This window comes from Dermochelys coriacea, chromosome 2 (genome assembly GCF_009764565.3).
Source record: "Dermochelys coriacea isolate rDerCor1 chromosome 2, rDerCor1.pri.v4, whole genome shotgun sequence".
Lineage (NCBI taxonomy): Eukaryota > Metazoa > Chordata > Testudines > Dermochelyidae > Dermochelys > Dermochelys coriacea.
Genome location: NC_050069.1, coordinates 83,992,932 through 84,009,822, shown reverse-complemented (window position 1 = coordinate 84,009,822; position 16,891 = coordinate 83,992,932). Strand labels below are relative to the sequence as shown.

At 41.6% G+C, this 16,891-nt stretch overlaps 1 protein-coding gene across 5 annotated transcripts in view; it reads left to right on the top strand.

Annotated features, from left to right (window-relative positions):
* The first annotated feature begins 6,985 nt into the window (after positions 1–6,985).
* Positions 6,986–16,891, top strand: part of MIB1 (MIB E3 ubiquitin protein ligase 1) — a 102,349-nt gene continuing 92,443 nt past the window's right edge. For all 5 annotated transcript variants that reach the window (XR_006278888.1, XR_006278887.1, XM_038389536.2 and 2 more), the window contains exons 1-2: positions 6,986–7,579; positions 13,868–14,039. Coding sequence is in view for 3 of the 5 variants with exons in the window: in XM_038389536.2 (XP_038245464.1) it covers positions 7,351–7,579; positions 13,868–14,039 (401 nt within the window). In the remaining 2 variants the exon portion in view is untranslated. The remainder of the gene's footprint in view (positions 7,580–13,867; positions 14,040–16,891) is intronic.

Sequence of the window (16,891 nt, the reverse complement as noted above, 5' to 3'; positions counted from 1 at the left end):
CTTGATTTGACAAAAGAATCAGAAGTCTTAGCCTTTCAGTTAGTCATGTAATCCTATCCCAAAATCAGCATACCAGGAGAGTATTTCATACACTGGATGGTATAAATTATATTTGGGAGCTTCCCCAGATGTAAGTCTTTGTCCGATTGCATGTACATTTATAAATCTTTCAGCAAACTCAGCCAAATCTTTCACTAAGTGGGGGAATTCACTGTTGCACTGCAGCCACTTTACAAAGGTTGTGTTGCTAAGGAGCCTCGGGGGAGGAGAGGAGATTTGGGATCCAAAGAGGGAGGTCCTGTGCTTCTTGCAGATCCTAGGGAATCAGTGAGATTTGGGGGCTGCCACTGAACCTGCCTCCACAGGAGGAACCCTGAGAGCTTGTCCCCTGTGGTTTTTCCAGAAGTGATTTTTCTCCCCACATAATAGTGACTAGTCTGTGCCATCTATTGGGTAGAATCTGAACTGTCCAATGACAGGTTTCAGAGTAGCAGCCGTGTTAGTCTGTATCTGCAAAAAGAACAGGGGTACTTGTGGCACCTTAGAGACTAACAAAAAGTTATTTGAGCATAAGCTTTCGTGGGCTACAGCCCACTTCATTGGATGCATGCAGTGAAAAATACAGTAGGAAGATTTTATATACACAGAGAACATGAAACAATGAGTGTTACCATACACACTATAACGAGAGTGATCAGTTAAGGTGAGCTATTAGCAGCAGGAGAGAAAAAAATCTTTTTATAGTGATCAAGATGGGCCATTTCCAGCAGTTGACAAGAACGTGTGAGGAACGTGTTTGGTGTAGCTTTAAGAAGACTCAACAGAGGGAGGGGAAGGGAATAGTTTTGGGAGAACTTTTTTTTTAACTGATCACTTAGTAGTTCTGTTTCATATTTTTCTTTCTTTGATACCAGCCAGAGGAGAGATCATTAGAGATTAGTAATAGAATGCTAACCAAAAGAAGTGAATTTTGAGAGGAATATGAAATTTACTTGGCTCACAGAGAGATGGGGACTATTCAAGTACCTGACATGGAAAGAAAGAGGGAAAGGTGGGGGCACAGCCAGACATGAAAAAGTAAATAAAAGAGAACAAGATCAAAGATATGAGTGGGCAGAGGTGTACATAGGACTTTGAGTATAAAGATGAAAAATCTGAATTCAATGCAATAAGAAACAGAAAGTGAGCGAAGTGACATTTTCATAGATATTTGAGAATCAGCATTTTGTTTAGTGTGGGAAGAGAGGCAATGAAGCCATAAGAGAGAAGATTAAAAAGGTCCTTATTGTGATTCCAGTTAAAAGTATTGACTCCTGCTTTTCACAGGATAAACACATTTGGCATAGTTTCAGTTCTCTCTTAACAGCATATCTGGCCCCTTAAATGAAACTGAGCCCAGCTCTCCTGTCCCAGTCCAAGTGCATGGTCGATTGGTGAAATGGGGAGGGCAGGGCTGCACCTGGGACTTACAAATGAGAGCGAGCCTTAAGGCAAAGGAAAGTCCAGAACTTAGAGTCTAGAGAGAGGGTCAGAGTTCAGAAACAGAGCTGGGCTGAGAGCTGAAGAAGGGAGTGGAGAGAGCTCCGGAATGGAGCCAAATTAGGCTGGTGAAAGCAGAAGGCAGTCAAGGGGTCACTTACAAATTTCCCAAGGCCAGAGAGCCATGGCCAGAGAGGGCAGAAGGCTGAGAGCAGAAGAGGGAGATGTCTGCTAGCTCTCTCAGCCAGCGAGATGAAGCTGGAGATCTCAAGGGGCTGAAGGCTAGGGGATAATGATGAGATCGGGGTGAGCCTGCTAATGTTTCCTGGCAAGAGCTAGAACCAACCCTGAGAATGAAGCAGGGCAGAGATGCACCCCAGCTAGAGGGGCTGGGGTGAGATGTGGTGAGAGATGCAGCACTGTATCTGAGAGTCTCGGTGGGGTGAGATACTGGAACTGTATCAGAGAGCTGAGACATGGTGAGAAATGGCAGAGCTGTATTTGCTTTTTATAGACTGTTGGACCTTGAATGTAGTGTTTGGATTTTGCTGGGAAATTGTGGACTATGGTTATGGGACTCTTGTAATTAACCTATCAATGGGTTATTTATGTTTAGAAAGCTTGTGTGGAGTTACTGGGGCCTCTGGAAGAGGGAAGTAGAGGTCGGGGCTGCTGGTAGCATCACCCTGAGGCCACAAGGGGGCACCCTGTAAGCCACTTCCCTATGACTGGTCTCTATCTAGGTGTGTTCTCTTGTCCTAAGGATCCTTGAGACATCATCATACTCGTTACCTCCCAGGGGTCTTTCCTCACACAGCCTCTACACCTGTCATATCTAATTATGTGCTATGGATAGCTCATTCCTTGAAACCAGAATTTGTCCATACTTTTTGCAGCTTAATCTTGTTAATCCAAGAATTGTATTAAAAACAAAACATCCCACCACATCAGTTCTTTTGTTACCATGAGTACTCGTCTTTTCAGGACCAAGATTTGGAAGGGACACTGTGTATTTAAAAGCACTGAACTCCTCTCATTCAGGCACAAGGAAGACCTCCTCAACAATTTTAGCCAAAGAGTAATAAGTATGTGTTTTAGATCATCCTCAGCAAGGAACACCAGCTGTATGCTTGCTGATAATCAATATCTAAAAAGTAGAATGAATCAGATGAGAAAATTATGATCCTAGGGCCATCAATGGATCCTCAGTACATCAGAGACCCACAGTTGGAAAGAGAAAATGTCCTGGTAATTTACCATTCACAACTCTTATGAATTTGTGTACCGTTCTGGTTGAATGGCTGCAAAATGCCACATACTAACGTAATAAGCTTGGTACAAGCAAAATTCACTCTCAGCATAAAGACATCCCAGCAGTTTAAGAATGACACACCTTCCTGGCATGATACGTGATAATCTTTTGAGACTTCCACTGAAGAAGTGGAAATCAAACTCTGTGGTAGGGAATGGATTCACAGAGGATACATTTTCATATTAAAGAAGATATTCCTTATGAGCAAATACTTTGGAATCTTAGTATGGTGGAGGAAACAGTGACTAATGGGATCAATGCTATAGTTGTTTAGAAGTTTTGTGTCCCTACTGTGCTATACTGTGAGAAAGCTGTATGCAAGAAAAGTCAGGAAATGCTTTCATAAGCTCTTCTACCGCTGGCATGTAAAGGAAGTACAGAAAGGGAAATAATAGCTTAGTTATGAGGCAAGCACAGCTATCTTTTAGCAGTTATTTTTCTCTTCTGCCTAATCACTTAATCCTGCCTAGGATGCTTAATACTCAGCATAGCAAATCCTTGTAAGGACAGACAAGAACAATGAGATAACATCAGTCAGTCTTCTTTTAGTTATATCTTCTGTCAATCACAATTTGATTTCTTATTAGAACTGAAGGGGAAAACATTATTTAAGATGGATAAACATCAACATGGCATGTGTGGAATTAAAGGAAACCCAAGAATAATCTTTAGAGTGAAATATGTGTGTGTGTAGATTTATTAAGAGCCATATTCTAGATCTTTGCGCAAAGTCTGGGTTTTGTGCAGTGGAACTTTGTGGAACTTCATGGTGGGCCAGAATTGGGTGAGGGTACATACTCCTTTTCCCCTCAGTGTCTGAACTATTAGCATAGCTAGTATGATAGCTTTTGGGCTATAGTGCCTGCTGCATCCCCACCTACCTTGGGGTTTACAAAGGCACTAGCTCCATTGCTTTCTCTGTCCTGCCACTCCTCCAACACACACAGAACTCCACCTTCTGCACTGCTGCAGACTAGTACTCCAAAGTGAGCATGGAACACATAGAATCCTGTCAGACCACACCTCAGTCTACTTTAACTGCATAATGGAACGGCAGGGTTCCATTGCCTTTAGAGATTTGGCCCTAAATATGCATGGAAATTATGATAAGTGTTCAACATTAAGGCTGTGGTGAAGTATTCCTTCTATTTGGTATCCCCTGCACAGGGTCCTATGCCAAAAAACCTAGTGAACTTTTTATTTAGTGGATTGTCATGCTCTTCATTGCCTATTAGACTTGTCATAAAATGTGAGTAAAAAGGAAAAAAAAGGACATTTCCTGAGTCTGTAATCAAGCAGCTGTGAAAAAAATTATCTTCTCACAGTGATGATCTCATAATCTTCATCTTTTCTCTATTTTAATCTTGTTTTGAACATGAGTTTCATAGCATGGAGGGCAAATGTGAGTTCAAAGCCATTAAAGGTCTGGAAGAAACCCTTGCAAGTGGGAAGCAATATGTTTTGTATTCCTAATCCCAATATTGTGATACAAATAGCTACACAAAAGGCAATTCCTATATTTGCGAGCTGTGATAGTAAAGGAGAGTGGGTCCTCATAGCCGTCTACATTTCCTTAATGGAGTTTGTCAACTTTATCCAATTAAATCTGTTGTTCTCATGTCCCCATTTCTGAAGTACAGTATCTACACTTTAGAGACTAACAAATTTATTAGAGCATAAGCTTTCGTGAGCTACAGCTCACTTCATCGGATGCATTTGGTGGAAAAAACAGAGGGGAGATTTATATACACACACAGAGAACATGAAACAATGGGTTTATCATACACACTGTAAGGAAAGTAAAAAGAAAAGGAGTACTTGTGGCACCTTAGAGACTAACAAATTTATTAGAGCATAAGCTTTCGTGAGCTACAGCTCACTTCATCGGATGCATTCCACCAAATGCATCCGATGAAGTGAGCTGTAGCTCACGAAAGCTTATGCTCTAATAAATTTGTTAGTCTCTAAGGTGCCACAAGTACTCCTTTTCTTTTTGCGAATACAGACTAACACGGCTGCTACTCATCCGATGAAGTGAGCTGTAGCTCACGAAAGCTTATGCTCTAATAAATTTGTTAGTCTCTAAGGTGCCACAAGTACTCCTTTTCTTTTTGTAAGGAGAGTGATCACTTAAGATAAGCCATCACCAGCGGGGGAGGGGTGGGGGGAAGGAGGAAAACCTTTCATGGTGACAAGCAAGATAGGCTATTTCCAGCAGTTAACAAGAATATCTGAGGAACAGTGGGGGGTGGGGTGAGGGGAGAAATACCATGGGGGAATAGTTTTACTTTGTGTAATGACTCATCCATTCCCAGTCTCTATTCAAGCCTAAGTTAATTGTATCCAGTTTGCAAATTAATTCCAATTCAGCAGTCTCTCCTTGGAGTCTGTTTTTGAAGCTTTTTTGTTGAAGTATAGCCACTCTTAGGTCTGTAATTGAGTGACCAGAGAGATTGAAGTGTTCTCCAACTGCTTTTTGAATGTTATAATTCTTGACGTCTGATTTGTGTCCATTCATTCTTTTACGTAGAGACTGTCCAGTTTGACCAATGTACATGGCAGAGGGGCATTGCTGGCACATGATGGCATATATCACATTGGTAGATGCGCAGGTGAACGAGCCTCTGATAGTGTGGCTGATGTGATTAGGCCCTATGATGGTATCCCCTGAATAGATATGTGGCAACGGGCTTTGTTGCAAGGATAGGTTCCTGGGTTAGTGGTTCTGTTGTGTGGTGTGTGGTTGCTGGTGAGTATTTGCTTCAGATTGGGGGGCTGTCTGTAAGCAATGACTGGCCTGTCTCCCAAGATCTGTGAGAGTGATGGGTCGTCCTTCAGGATCGGTTGTAGATCCTTGATGATGCGTTGGAGAGGTTTTAGTTGGGGGCTGAAGGTGATGGCTAGTGGCGTTCTGTTATTTTCTTTGTTGGGCCTGTCCTGTAGTAGGTGACACAAGTACTCCTTTTCTTTTTGTGAATACAGACTAACACGGCTGCTACTCTGAAAAAAGTATCTACACTTGAGTCTCTCTATCCACAGCATTCCTTACATCTTGCACAGATGTCTTCTCCTTTTCTCTGCCTCTCTCTCAAAGCTATTATTTCTCCTTCTCTCTCTGTCTTTGCAGTTCTTTCATCTTATTTTTTCCCAAGCTCCCTCTCTGTTCTCTTTCACCTTCTTTCCCTCTCCTCCATTTGCCTCTGATCTCTCCCCTTATTTCTTTTTCCCGGTTTCACTCTGCTTTCTCTCTCTCTCTCCCAAAGCATAGTTGACAACATGTGAACATTTTTGCCAGGAACAGTCCTCCTAATAAGCAGGGTCCTGCTGCCATTAGACAACCCTCCCCCCCAAGTCAGTGGACAGGTTGGTGGGCATGTTGAGGAATTTTAGGTTATTTTATTTTTAGAAGGTGAGAATCAAATTGCCCCAGACAGTTGGCTGATTTGAAAAATCATCCCTTGAAAACAATGATCCTTCCCATAGCTCACTATTCTTCCCTCCGCCCCCCATGGTTTCCCTATCGTCCCACATTTACTGTGACATTTACTTGCAGGGACAAAAAGAAAAGGAGTACTTGTGGCACCTTAGAGACTTTCTTTTTGCGAATACAGACTAACACGGCTGCTACTATGAAACCTGTCATTTTGCACGGACAGTATATGCTTTCCTCTTGACTGTGCCCTATCCTCTTCCCCTGCTCCTCCCTCCAATGCTCATAACTGCCCAGCAGCAGCTCCATGCTGTCCCGGCTGAAATCAGTATAGCTGTACAGGCAGATGCTGGCTGGGTGAAGCCGGCTGCCATGGTCCCAAAACCATGTCAATCCTCTTCTAAGAAAATGGGGGGAAGCTTAAAAATATGCAGCTGCAGGGGGGGTGCAAGACACCACTATTTTATTACGTATGTGCACTGGCTAGAGGCCCCGCTTTGGGAACGAAGCCTTTTACTACCCGCAGCAGATGTAAAGCTCCACAGAGAGCAGTGGATGTGCATGACACTGCATCAAAGAGGTTAGGGTGGTGCCCATCCTGCCAATAGACTGAAGCCAGGGCGGTCCATGCGCCCGCAATGCCGTGTGCAACGCTCGACTCCTCTCCCTAGGTGGCGCTGATGAGCGTCCTGCTCCTGCGTGGCACCGTTCTCCTTTCATGCACAGGGGCCTCAGGTGCGCATGCGCCGCGAGGGGCAGGCCAGGCGGCCGCGCATGCGCCGTGTGTGTTCCTGGCCGGAGGATGAGGCGGCGATGGTGGTCTCGCTATCTCCCCGCCCCCCGGCTCCCGGTCGCCGAGGTGCCCGGATGTAGTGGATGAGGCAGCGTCAGGCTCGCTCCTGCCTCCGGGACGTGTAGACGGCTGGCGAGCGGCACGAGCCGGGAGCGACTGCGCCTGCGCCGAACCGCATCCTGCCCCCGCCGCCGTGCAGCGCGACCTGCCGGCCAAGCGGAGAGGCCCCGCTCCCTTCCCCCAGTGCAGCCCCCGCGGAGACGCTCCCCGTGGCCGGGCCTCCCGCCGGGCCCCCGCCTCCTTCCCCCGGGCCCGTGCGCGAGGGGCGGCCCCGGCATGAGCAGCGCCCGGAACAACCGCGTGATGGTGGAGGGGGTCGGGGCCCGGGTGGTGCGGGGCCCGGACTGGAAGTGGGGGAAGCAGGACGGCGGCGAGGGCCACGTGGGCACCGTGCGCAGCTTCGAGAGCCCCGAGGAGGTGGTGGTGGTTTGGGACAACGGCACCGCGGCCAATTACCGCTGCTCCGGGGCCTACGACCTGCGCATCCTGGACAGCGCGCCCACCGGTAAGGGCGGCCGGCCGCGGAGCGGGGCAGGGCAGGGCAGGGCGCTCCCTTCTTTCTCGTCCCGTTTGGGCAGGAGGGGCTGGGGGGCCTCGGTGAGAGCGGGGGTGCTGTGGACTGGATCAGTGGCTTCTTTCTCCTTTCCTCTTCAGGGTCGGAAATCCTCCCGCTGGAACTGATGGGATGAACTTCAGCCCGGGGGTGTTGTAGGCTGGCTAGCGCTGTAGGGGAAGTAGCCTGGACGTCTCTATTGTGGACTTTTAAATCGTGATTAGATAAAGCGTTAAAAGAAAAGGAGTACTTGTGGCACCTTAGAGACTAACAAATTTATTAGAGCATAAGCTTTCGGATGCATCCGATGAAGTGAGCTGTAGCTCACGAAAGCTTATGCTCTAATAAATTTGTTAGTCTCTAAGGTGCCACAAGTCCTCCTTTTCTTTTTGCGAATACAGACTAACACGGCTGCTACTCTGAAACCTGAGATAAAGCGTTAGTAAATGTACAATAGGGAACAGTTCTGCAGGAATGGGTGGGGTTGGAGGGAGACGGTGGGGACCCAAGAGTTCTTTCATCTTTACTTTTTATTCTAAAAATCTCTCTCAAACTGGTTCAGTCACTTTGTATGGAGGGCAGCAAGATGTGTGGCAGCAACTCTTTGTTAGAGCTAAACGCATCAGCTAATTTAAAACATATCTTACTTGCATTACCCTTTATTTCTACTATGGAAACAGCTAAAGAATGTTAACACTCAGTTAAAATAATTAAGTATTTGAAATTTTCTTATCCGTTTATACTTTGAATTCACTCAACTTGGACAATGAGTCTAGAGCTGTTGGTTTAACTCTCATATTCTCCTGCACCGACACTATGCAGCAATTTTGGTGGTGTAAATACTGCAGGGAATGTTCAGGCAAACCCCCTGTTTTCATTTAAACTTTCAGAAAAAGAAATATCCTAATGGGATCTTCTTTTCTTTTTCTTTTTTTTCCCCTTCTTTTTTAAATAAAATGTGGCCATAAGCTTACCTGACAGGATGGGTTCAGAGGAAGGATAATAGGTCAGATTTATTGGAATTCCTAGTGTTTTCATTTCATGTCTCATATTTGCATTTTGCCTTGAGAAGAGAAAATGAATGGAAGGAGGATAAGGCCATTGGTCCAAATTATAGATACGAAAAAAATGATGTAGAAAGCTTATGATGTTTGTTAATTTCTTTAGCAGACTTCATAAGATACAGAATACTTGAGATGGATACCCATGATTCTAAATGTGGCACTGTTCTTCTCTAATGCATCCGATGAAGCGAGCTGTAGCTCAGGAAAGCTTATGCTCTAATAAATTTGTTAGTCTCTAAGGTGCCACAAGTACTCCTTTTCTTTTTGCGAATACAGACTAACACGGCTGCTACTCTGAAACCTGTTCTTCTCTACATACCCTTTTGCCATGGTAGGATTGGACAGAGTATTCAGGAGGGATATGGTTTAGAAATGTAAGCTGAAAATCTTTTATGAATTGTTACAGAAACAATAAGGAAAGAGAGTGTGTATGTTTCAGTCTTGGATCCTGATTTTGCAAATGTTTATGCTTGTTAACTTCATTCACATGAATGATCCTGCAGAAACCAGTGGGCCTGCTCCTGCTTAAAATTAAGCATTTGCATGTGTCTGCAGGGTTGTACCTTAAATGCCCGCTGTTCTTGATCCAATGTATAGACTTCAAAGGAGTATTGTCAACTTGAAATGTATCTGAAAGTTCTTAGCTACTGTAGTTGCAAGTGACTATGGAGGTTTTCACTACTTTCTTTTTGCTATTTTTCAGTTTTTGTGTTTTTGACTTAACTTGTAGATAGTATTCATTTCTGTCTCATGTATTAGCCTGATGACAGCATTCTCCTGCACTTGTTTGGGAGAAGCTCATATATTTGCTTCATATGTCAGATCCACGTGAGGGTGTTTGCCATAAAAGACGATTTAGGGGAGGAGTTGTTTCTGAGTTTTAGGCTAATGGGTGTCTCCTCTTCATAGAACACCTGTATGGAGCCAGGGGGTAGCAGGAGTTGGGGTTGTGTGGTAAATCTCTTCTTCATGTCACAGTTCGTTTTGTGGAAGCAATAGGAATATGGAAAGAAGGGGAAGCAGCGGGGAGGTAGTATAGTCTAATAGATAGGACACAGCATTAGGACTCTGGACCTTTAGGTTCTAATGTGTTTTGTCACTGTCCTGCTGTGTGACCTTGCTTGGGTAAGTCATGTCACCTCTATGGCTTCTTGTCTTATGTAGATGAAACTCTCTCTCACTGTGTGATTGTCTGTTGTCTAGCATAAGGGGGCCTTGATCTCAATTGTGGCGTTTAAGTACTATTGTAATACAAACAATAGCAAGAAATTGTGGGGGGATATTAGAATTTGGGAATCAGCACCTCAGTACTGTTAGAGTGACAAGTGAGAAGGAATCCACAAAGGGAAGTGTGCACCCAAACATGTGTGATGTTGGTTTTGGGTCTGCCCACTGTTCCTTACTGAAAAGACCACTATAAACATCAGCAAAGGAACAGAAAAACCTTCCTTTAGAGAGGAAAAAAAAAGAGAGAGAAAAAGAAAAAAGTGTGGGGTGGGGGGAGGGTAGTGGGAAGGGATGGAAAAGAAGGGGGGAAAAAAACCCAAGTGGGACATATTGTTTGAATGGGGCTGTATCAGAAACTGGATATTTTTTAAATTTTAAGAAAATTTGAGTTGACAGTGTGTCTAAGGTTGTGTCTTCACTGCAGAATTCAATCAAGTGTAGATAATTTGAGTTAACTCCTCGCAGATTAGCCTACTTCCAGTGACAGCACCACACTTTGAAATAAGTTGAACTACACAAAGTGGTTGTGTTAGTACCTGTTGAATTGTGCTAACTTGAGCTTTAACCTGTACCCCCTGACAGGCCAGCCAACTAAGGTTAAGAGCACTGCCATACTTGAGTTAAGGGTTTTCGTTTATAGACAGGGTTCAAGTTAATTCTGCAGTAAAGCAAGCCCAAAATACGTTTTATATGTTTCTGGAGATATACAAGTAATTCTGATGTTATAATATATAATAAAATTAACCGATTTTACGCTCCAACTTTACTACAGGATAATATACCACTGAAATAAGTGCATTGCAGCATCTAGACAGATAACCAAAAATCATGGGAATTATATTTTTATTCATCTTAAAATATTGAAATTCGTCTTGATTAATGCATAGGAACCTTGAAATGAAATTGCTTGTCTTGTAATTCTTTGAGATATACTGTTAAAATACTCTTCGTAAAATAAAAATTCAGTTGGTTTTCAAATAACTACAGCTGCAACTCATGAAAGCTTATGCTCTAACAACTTTGTTAGTCTCTAAGGTGCCACAAATATTCCTTTTCTTCTTTGTTTTATGGATAAATAGAGATGGAGGCCCCAATCATGACATCCGTATGGATAGACTTTATGCCATCATGGCGAACCAGTGGGTCTTGTGTGCTGGTATAATGTCTGATTGTAACCATTCGGTGTTCAAATGGCAAAGAACAAATCTGCACCTTGACTTTGTCTCATAGGAAGCATTTTTGTGTTAGCTGTATTTCCGATCATGGTGATATTTCACTATGATATTGTATACTTGTTTAGTTTTTACAGGTTTGCTATTTATTGCAGTTTTCTTCCGCAAATATGTTTGTGTTAAACAAAAAAGGAACAGGAAACATACATAAATCTCAGCTACAAAAGTCTCAAAACCATTTTCAGAATTTTTTTAGTGCTAATATAATGCAAGATTTATCAAAAAATATCACTGACTAATCTGTGATCTGTCAAAGTTATAAAGTGAGTTTCTGCTTCTCTATTGTGAATATGCACATGGTTAGTACAAATAATTTATTGGATTAAAATGTCAGACTCTTCATTAAAAAATCTAACTTGAAGAGTCACATTCCACATTTATTTACACCTGTCTTAATAGTTAAGTCCTGCCTTAAATATTTTATAATTTCAGTTGTTGAAACTTTATTTTCATTTAAGTGAACAATAAAATGTTTATGCTGATGTAGCAACAGACAGCTTGATTCAACCAAAGAGAGAAATTGTGGATTGCCAAGATATTTGAGATTCATCATAACACCATGTGTTTTGGTTATATTTCTTCTGTATTAATTTTGACCAGATGAATGCTGATGATAATGTAATTCCATACTTGTTTATTTACTAAAACAATGGTTTTTTTTAAAGCTAATTCCCCCATTTGCTGCAGAATCACCTTGATTATTTTTTTTTTAAAAAGTCCTGTGTCTCTTTACCTCCCTGCCTGTATCCTTTCTCCTTGGTATGGCTGATCAGTATCTTGCATAATGTGAAGGTGGGGTGCATATTACTTTTTTAGAATAGTCAATTGTAGCCCAACTTTAATTAAAAATGACAAATCCCTCTGCATTCCCCCACTTTCCCTTTCCCATTTTCTCAAGGAGTATAAATTGGAGCCTCTTGGTGATCATTATTTTAACTTTCTGTATTGCACTAAACAAGATGCAATCTTGAATGTGGAGGGGGTTACTGAGTCAGGGCTGTAAAAAGGAAGAGGATGATTTTAGATCAATCAAGGAATTTAAAGAATGAGGAAGGAAAAAAATAAGTTATTTTCCTTTAAGTCCCTTGGAGGTCAGCCCTGGGATAACATAAGAGGCAGAATAGGAAGTGGTTAGAGATTTTGAAGACTCTACAAGCAAAAAGGATTCATTTTTATTCACTTGTCCAATTGGCCGCATCAGTCCATTAAGACCTCAAAGTAGGAAATAAGGAGTTTGGTGCCTTTAAGTCATTTTTACCATTTAGTGTGGTAAAAATGACATGCCTACTATATCTGGGCGTACAAGGGGGTCCTCGGAAGGCAGCCTTATGACTGTTTTCCACTGTTCTTGGACTGGGGGAATCTTCACACACAAGCTTAGATGTTTGCCATATATCTTTATAGGCAAAGATTGACAAAAGATGGGGTGAGAGGATATTTGTCTTAAGCAATGGCCAGGTGGGAAGGCAGTTCTCTTCCTCCCCTTCACGGTCCCTTTCCCTCAAGCTGTTGGTAAAAGGAGAACTGGTTCCTACCACTGTGGCCACTTTGCACGAAGGTTCCATCTTTCAAATCAGCATCTAGCTAGTAGATGGCTGATAAATTTGAAGCCCTCACTCCCAAACCACTATTCCTTCTGGACAAGAGAAGAAACCTTTTATTTTTTTTGTCTGTTTCGTCTCTAATGTCAGAGATGCCTAGTTGTCTTAAGGCTGGGTAACTGGGGCAGATTCTCTGCTACTATAACCCTTGCCTAGCATCCATTTTTGCATTGTCCTGACCACTGAATAGCACCACTGCTTATTGCTTCTGGTGCTCATAACTTTCCTAAACAGCAGTAGAGTGAAGCTGACTTGATTCTTCTCCATTTCACTGCTGTTCACAGGGTTCTGAAGCAGCAGTGAAAACTTTTAGGCCTGCTTGGTTCTTACTCTGCTATAGCTTGGAAAAGCTCTGAGCATATGGAGAGGCTTTGGAGCTCTCTTTTGGCAGACTTAGGAAACAATGCTCCAGCAGTTTACATGTGGTTCAGGTTTGCAAGTTACCTTAATAACCAAAAGAGCTAGAAACTTAATTTTTTAAAAATCAAAGCATAGATTCTTTTGAATAATGGCAGTTGTCCATGAGAGCTTCCTGCTGGTCACAGGCAAGTATATTTTTCAAACTGTAGTTAAAAATATAGATGGACAGAATTTAAGGTCCTTCATTGTCCTACGGCTGTTAAATATAAATTAGACTAAAGCATCAACTGTTAGATCCTTAACATAAACTGTGTCACTGCACAGTAGTTCTCTACTTATTGAGCCATTAGTAGAGAATTAACCTGACAGTTAAAACTTCCCAAGAGATTAGTATTTTTGATGGGGATTTCTGACAATTTAATCTCTAGAAGTTAAGGGAAACTTCATTATCTTTCCTCTTAAAATATCTGTATTGAGTGTATAGCTGGGAAGAAAAATAAACGTGGTCAGTAATATATATTTAATTGTTAAGAAGGGAAGGACCTTTCAGCCATGGACTAGCAACCAGAAAGATAAAGGATAGTCCCCAAACCTCTTCCATAATTCATTGATTGGCATGGGCTAATATGGGTGCCCCTACTGAACCTGCTTGCTCAAGTATTCTTTGATGATACATTTAATTTAATTTTTAATGGCAATAAAGATCTAAATAGTACTTTTAAAAATCATACTGGTGTTACATTCTTGTTTTCATAGGTATCAAGCATGATGGGACTATGTGTGATACTTGTCGACAGCAACCAATCATTGGCATCAGATGGAAATGTGCTGAATGCACTAATTATGACTTATGCACAGTCTGTTATCATGGGGACAAACATCACTTGAGGCATCGTTTTTATAGAATAACCACACCAGGAAGTGAAAGGTAAAATGTGTTTTTTTTTTTCCCTGGGTTTAAATACAGGAAGTAATTTATTGTAGATAAATACTTTGTCTAACTGCTCATTTGGTTACTATAAGTTAAGCTATATAACATATTTGCTCAAGCCACAGATTCTGTTCCTGATGCTGCCACTGATTTATTTTGCAGCCTTAGACAAGTCACTTGACCTCTCTGTAATGCTTTCTTTCTGTAAAATGAGAATATGGTACTTTCCCTTTGTTAAATGCTTTGAGAATTACAATTAAAATCATTATGTAGGTGCTGAGTATTATGGTGTCTCAAACTCAGTATTTCTTTTTTTTCCTTACAGCATTCTGTATTATTACTGTGTCAGAGTCCTAATTCACTAGCTGTACTTCTGGTTGTGATAAGGAAAGAAGGCAGAACAGTGTATTTCTTCGTGAAAGAAAAAGTTTCATATACAAGTAATGTCCATGAAAAGTCGTCATTCTTTCTGTGAAAGACTGAGACTGTTTTTCATATGTTTTCTGAAAAAATGTGCATTAAATATAGTGTTTTTATACCTGAGCTCTTACATAGCAGGTATACATTTGGAGAGACATGAAATTTGAGCTTTCAAACCGTCCACTAGAGTCCACAGTGTACTTTTCTGTTCACTTATCTTTGAAGCCTAACCATGACAACTTAAACGCCGAAAGTAATTGCTCTATTAACAATTCACCTATCTGTGCATTTTTGATGTTTGCACCACTGTAGTATATAAGCACCAAAATACATAATGTCAACAGGATAGATGAATTAGAAACAGAATTATGACTTTGCTGGAAGATGAGGCATAAAGGATAAGTTGGATCAGGGAGGGGAAGATGTCTTTTTCAAACATAGGTCTTTAATAATATTTAATAGAACACAGAAAATGATGTGAAGAGATATTGATTTCTATACAATTTTTTTTTTTCAAATCTGCTTCTGTTTAAAATCCCATTGCATTGATAGGCAGAATGGTCTTTCTTCTTTATAATACTTCAGAGTGGTAGCTGTGTTAGTCTGTATCAGCAAAAACAATGAAGAGTATCTGTGACACATTAGAGACTAACAAATTTATTATTTATTTATTAGCCCACGAATCTTATGCCCAGATAAATTTGTTAGTCTCTAAGGTGCCACAAGTATTCCTTGTTGTTTTTATATTGCTTGATAGATGAACTTTCCAGTCCCTTTTAAAAAGAGGTATTTGATGTAGCCAAAATGTTTCTGAGTTAGTCTGTTCCAGCACATGCCCTTTTCGTCTTGTTTTCAGAGTTAAGCAGTGATAGCAATCCATAGGCTCACCATATACTTATGCCCTCCTAGTGCTCATCCCCTTAGCTTCTTCTTGTAGCCCAGTTTGACTTTTGCCTTGATGATGCCGCTCATATACACAGAAAAGATGTGTTAGCTTCAAGAAACCTGTTGCTGATGGAGCCACTTTAGCTGTGAAAAATGAACTGAAAATATGTAACTTTTTTTTGCCATGGAATTTGAGGGAAGGTTCGAAAGAGGTAAGTGTTCAGAGATATTTCATTATTCTTGGGTGAAGGTAAGCTGAGAGCTCAGCCAATTTAATTCATGAGTCCAGAATAGTATGATGAACTGCATGCTGATGTCAAATCTACTATTGATAAATCTCTCAGTTTTGTAGACATTTTAAAAGTTTTTTGACAGAAGGCTAAAATCCTGTTCCAAACAAAACATCTCTTTATGGAGTCCGTCGCTCTCATTCATTCGCTGGACAGAAAAAGTAGAAGAAATCACTAAATACTTTTGATCTGCTGTTTGCATAGTTTGCAATAGCAGCTTATTCCTTCTGTGGCTCCTCATCTGCTGACTGTGATAAATTCAGCAGAAGAATTTTATTCTCTTCCTAAAATGGTTGCGGGGCAGTGGGGGTGGAGAGGAGAAATCTAAGGTTCTACTTAGATTAAAGATATGCTTTGTCTACCAAAAAATCTCAGGCTTCATGCCATCGTGACTTTTAGGGAACAGAGTCGGGGAGTATGGGAATTCAGAATGGTGACTCTTCAGAGAAGATTTTAATTTTACCTTTTCAGGTCTGTTCCTACCTCCACTTGCGGTCAAGGAAGTACCCTGTTCAGGCAGATCCATTGGGGACATGTAACTTGCATTCTGCAGAAAATTGAGGGTGGGCTGGAGTCAAGATTTTGAGAACAATTTTGCACTACAAACAAATAAGAGTGATGGAAGACAAGTTGAAATATTGAGTGAAAGTTTCCAAAATGTGCAATAGGAAGAAAAAAAAATTGTCAAATGACCTCCAATATGAAAGCAAGGGGGAATAATAAATAGCCTGATACCAAACTATAACTGTGATGGGTCCTGCCACCAGGGGTGCCATCTGGAACTGGAGTACAACTGAGCCCTCTGTTTTACAAGTCTGGGTTCCCTCCTCACACACTGACGTTGTGACAAGGTGCAAAGCCCTCCAAGCTTGCAATCACACCATCATCCACAGGCAGGGGCCACACCCAGCTGTGTTCATGAAGGCATGAACTAACAATAGAGAGGCTTCAGCCAAAATATCCCCAACCTAGGATGCCAGAGCTATATTGTCCTGCCCTGGTCAAAAACGTGACCAGTGTATGAGAGTTATTACCCAGTCTGCCCCTTCCATCGGTGTGGAGAGGAATAAGCACAAAGCCTTTTGTTAACTGAGCTGAGATTTTTCCCCAAACACTTCACTCACACCACACTGTTTTATGTAAAAAAATATATATATAAAATTTATTAACTACAGAAATATAGCTTTTGAGTGATTGTAAGTGACAGCAAACAAATCAAAGTACGTGTTTCCATGTGTTGAGTTGTAGAGGGAG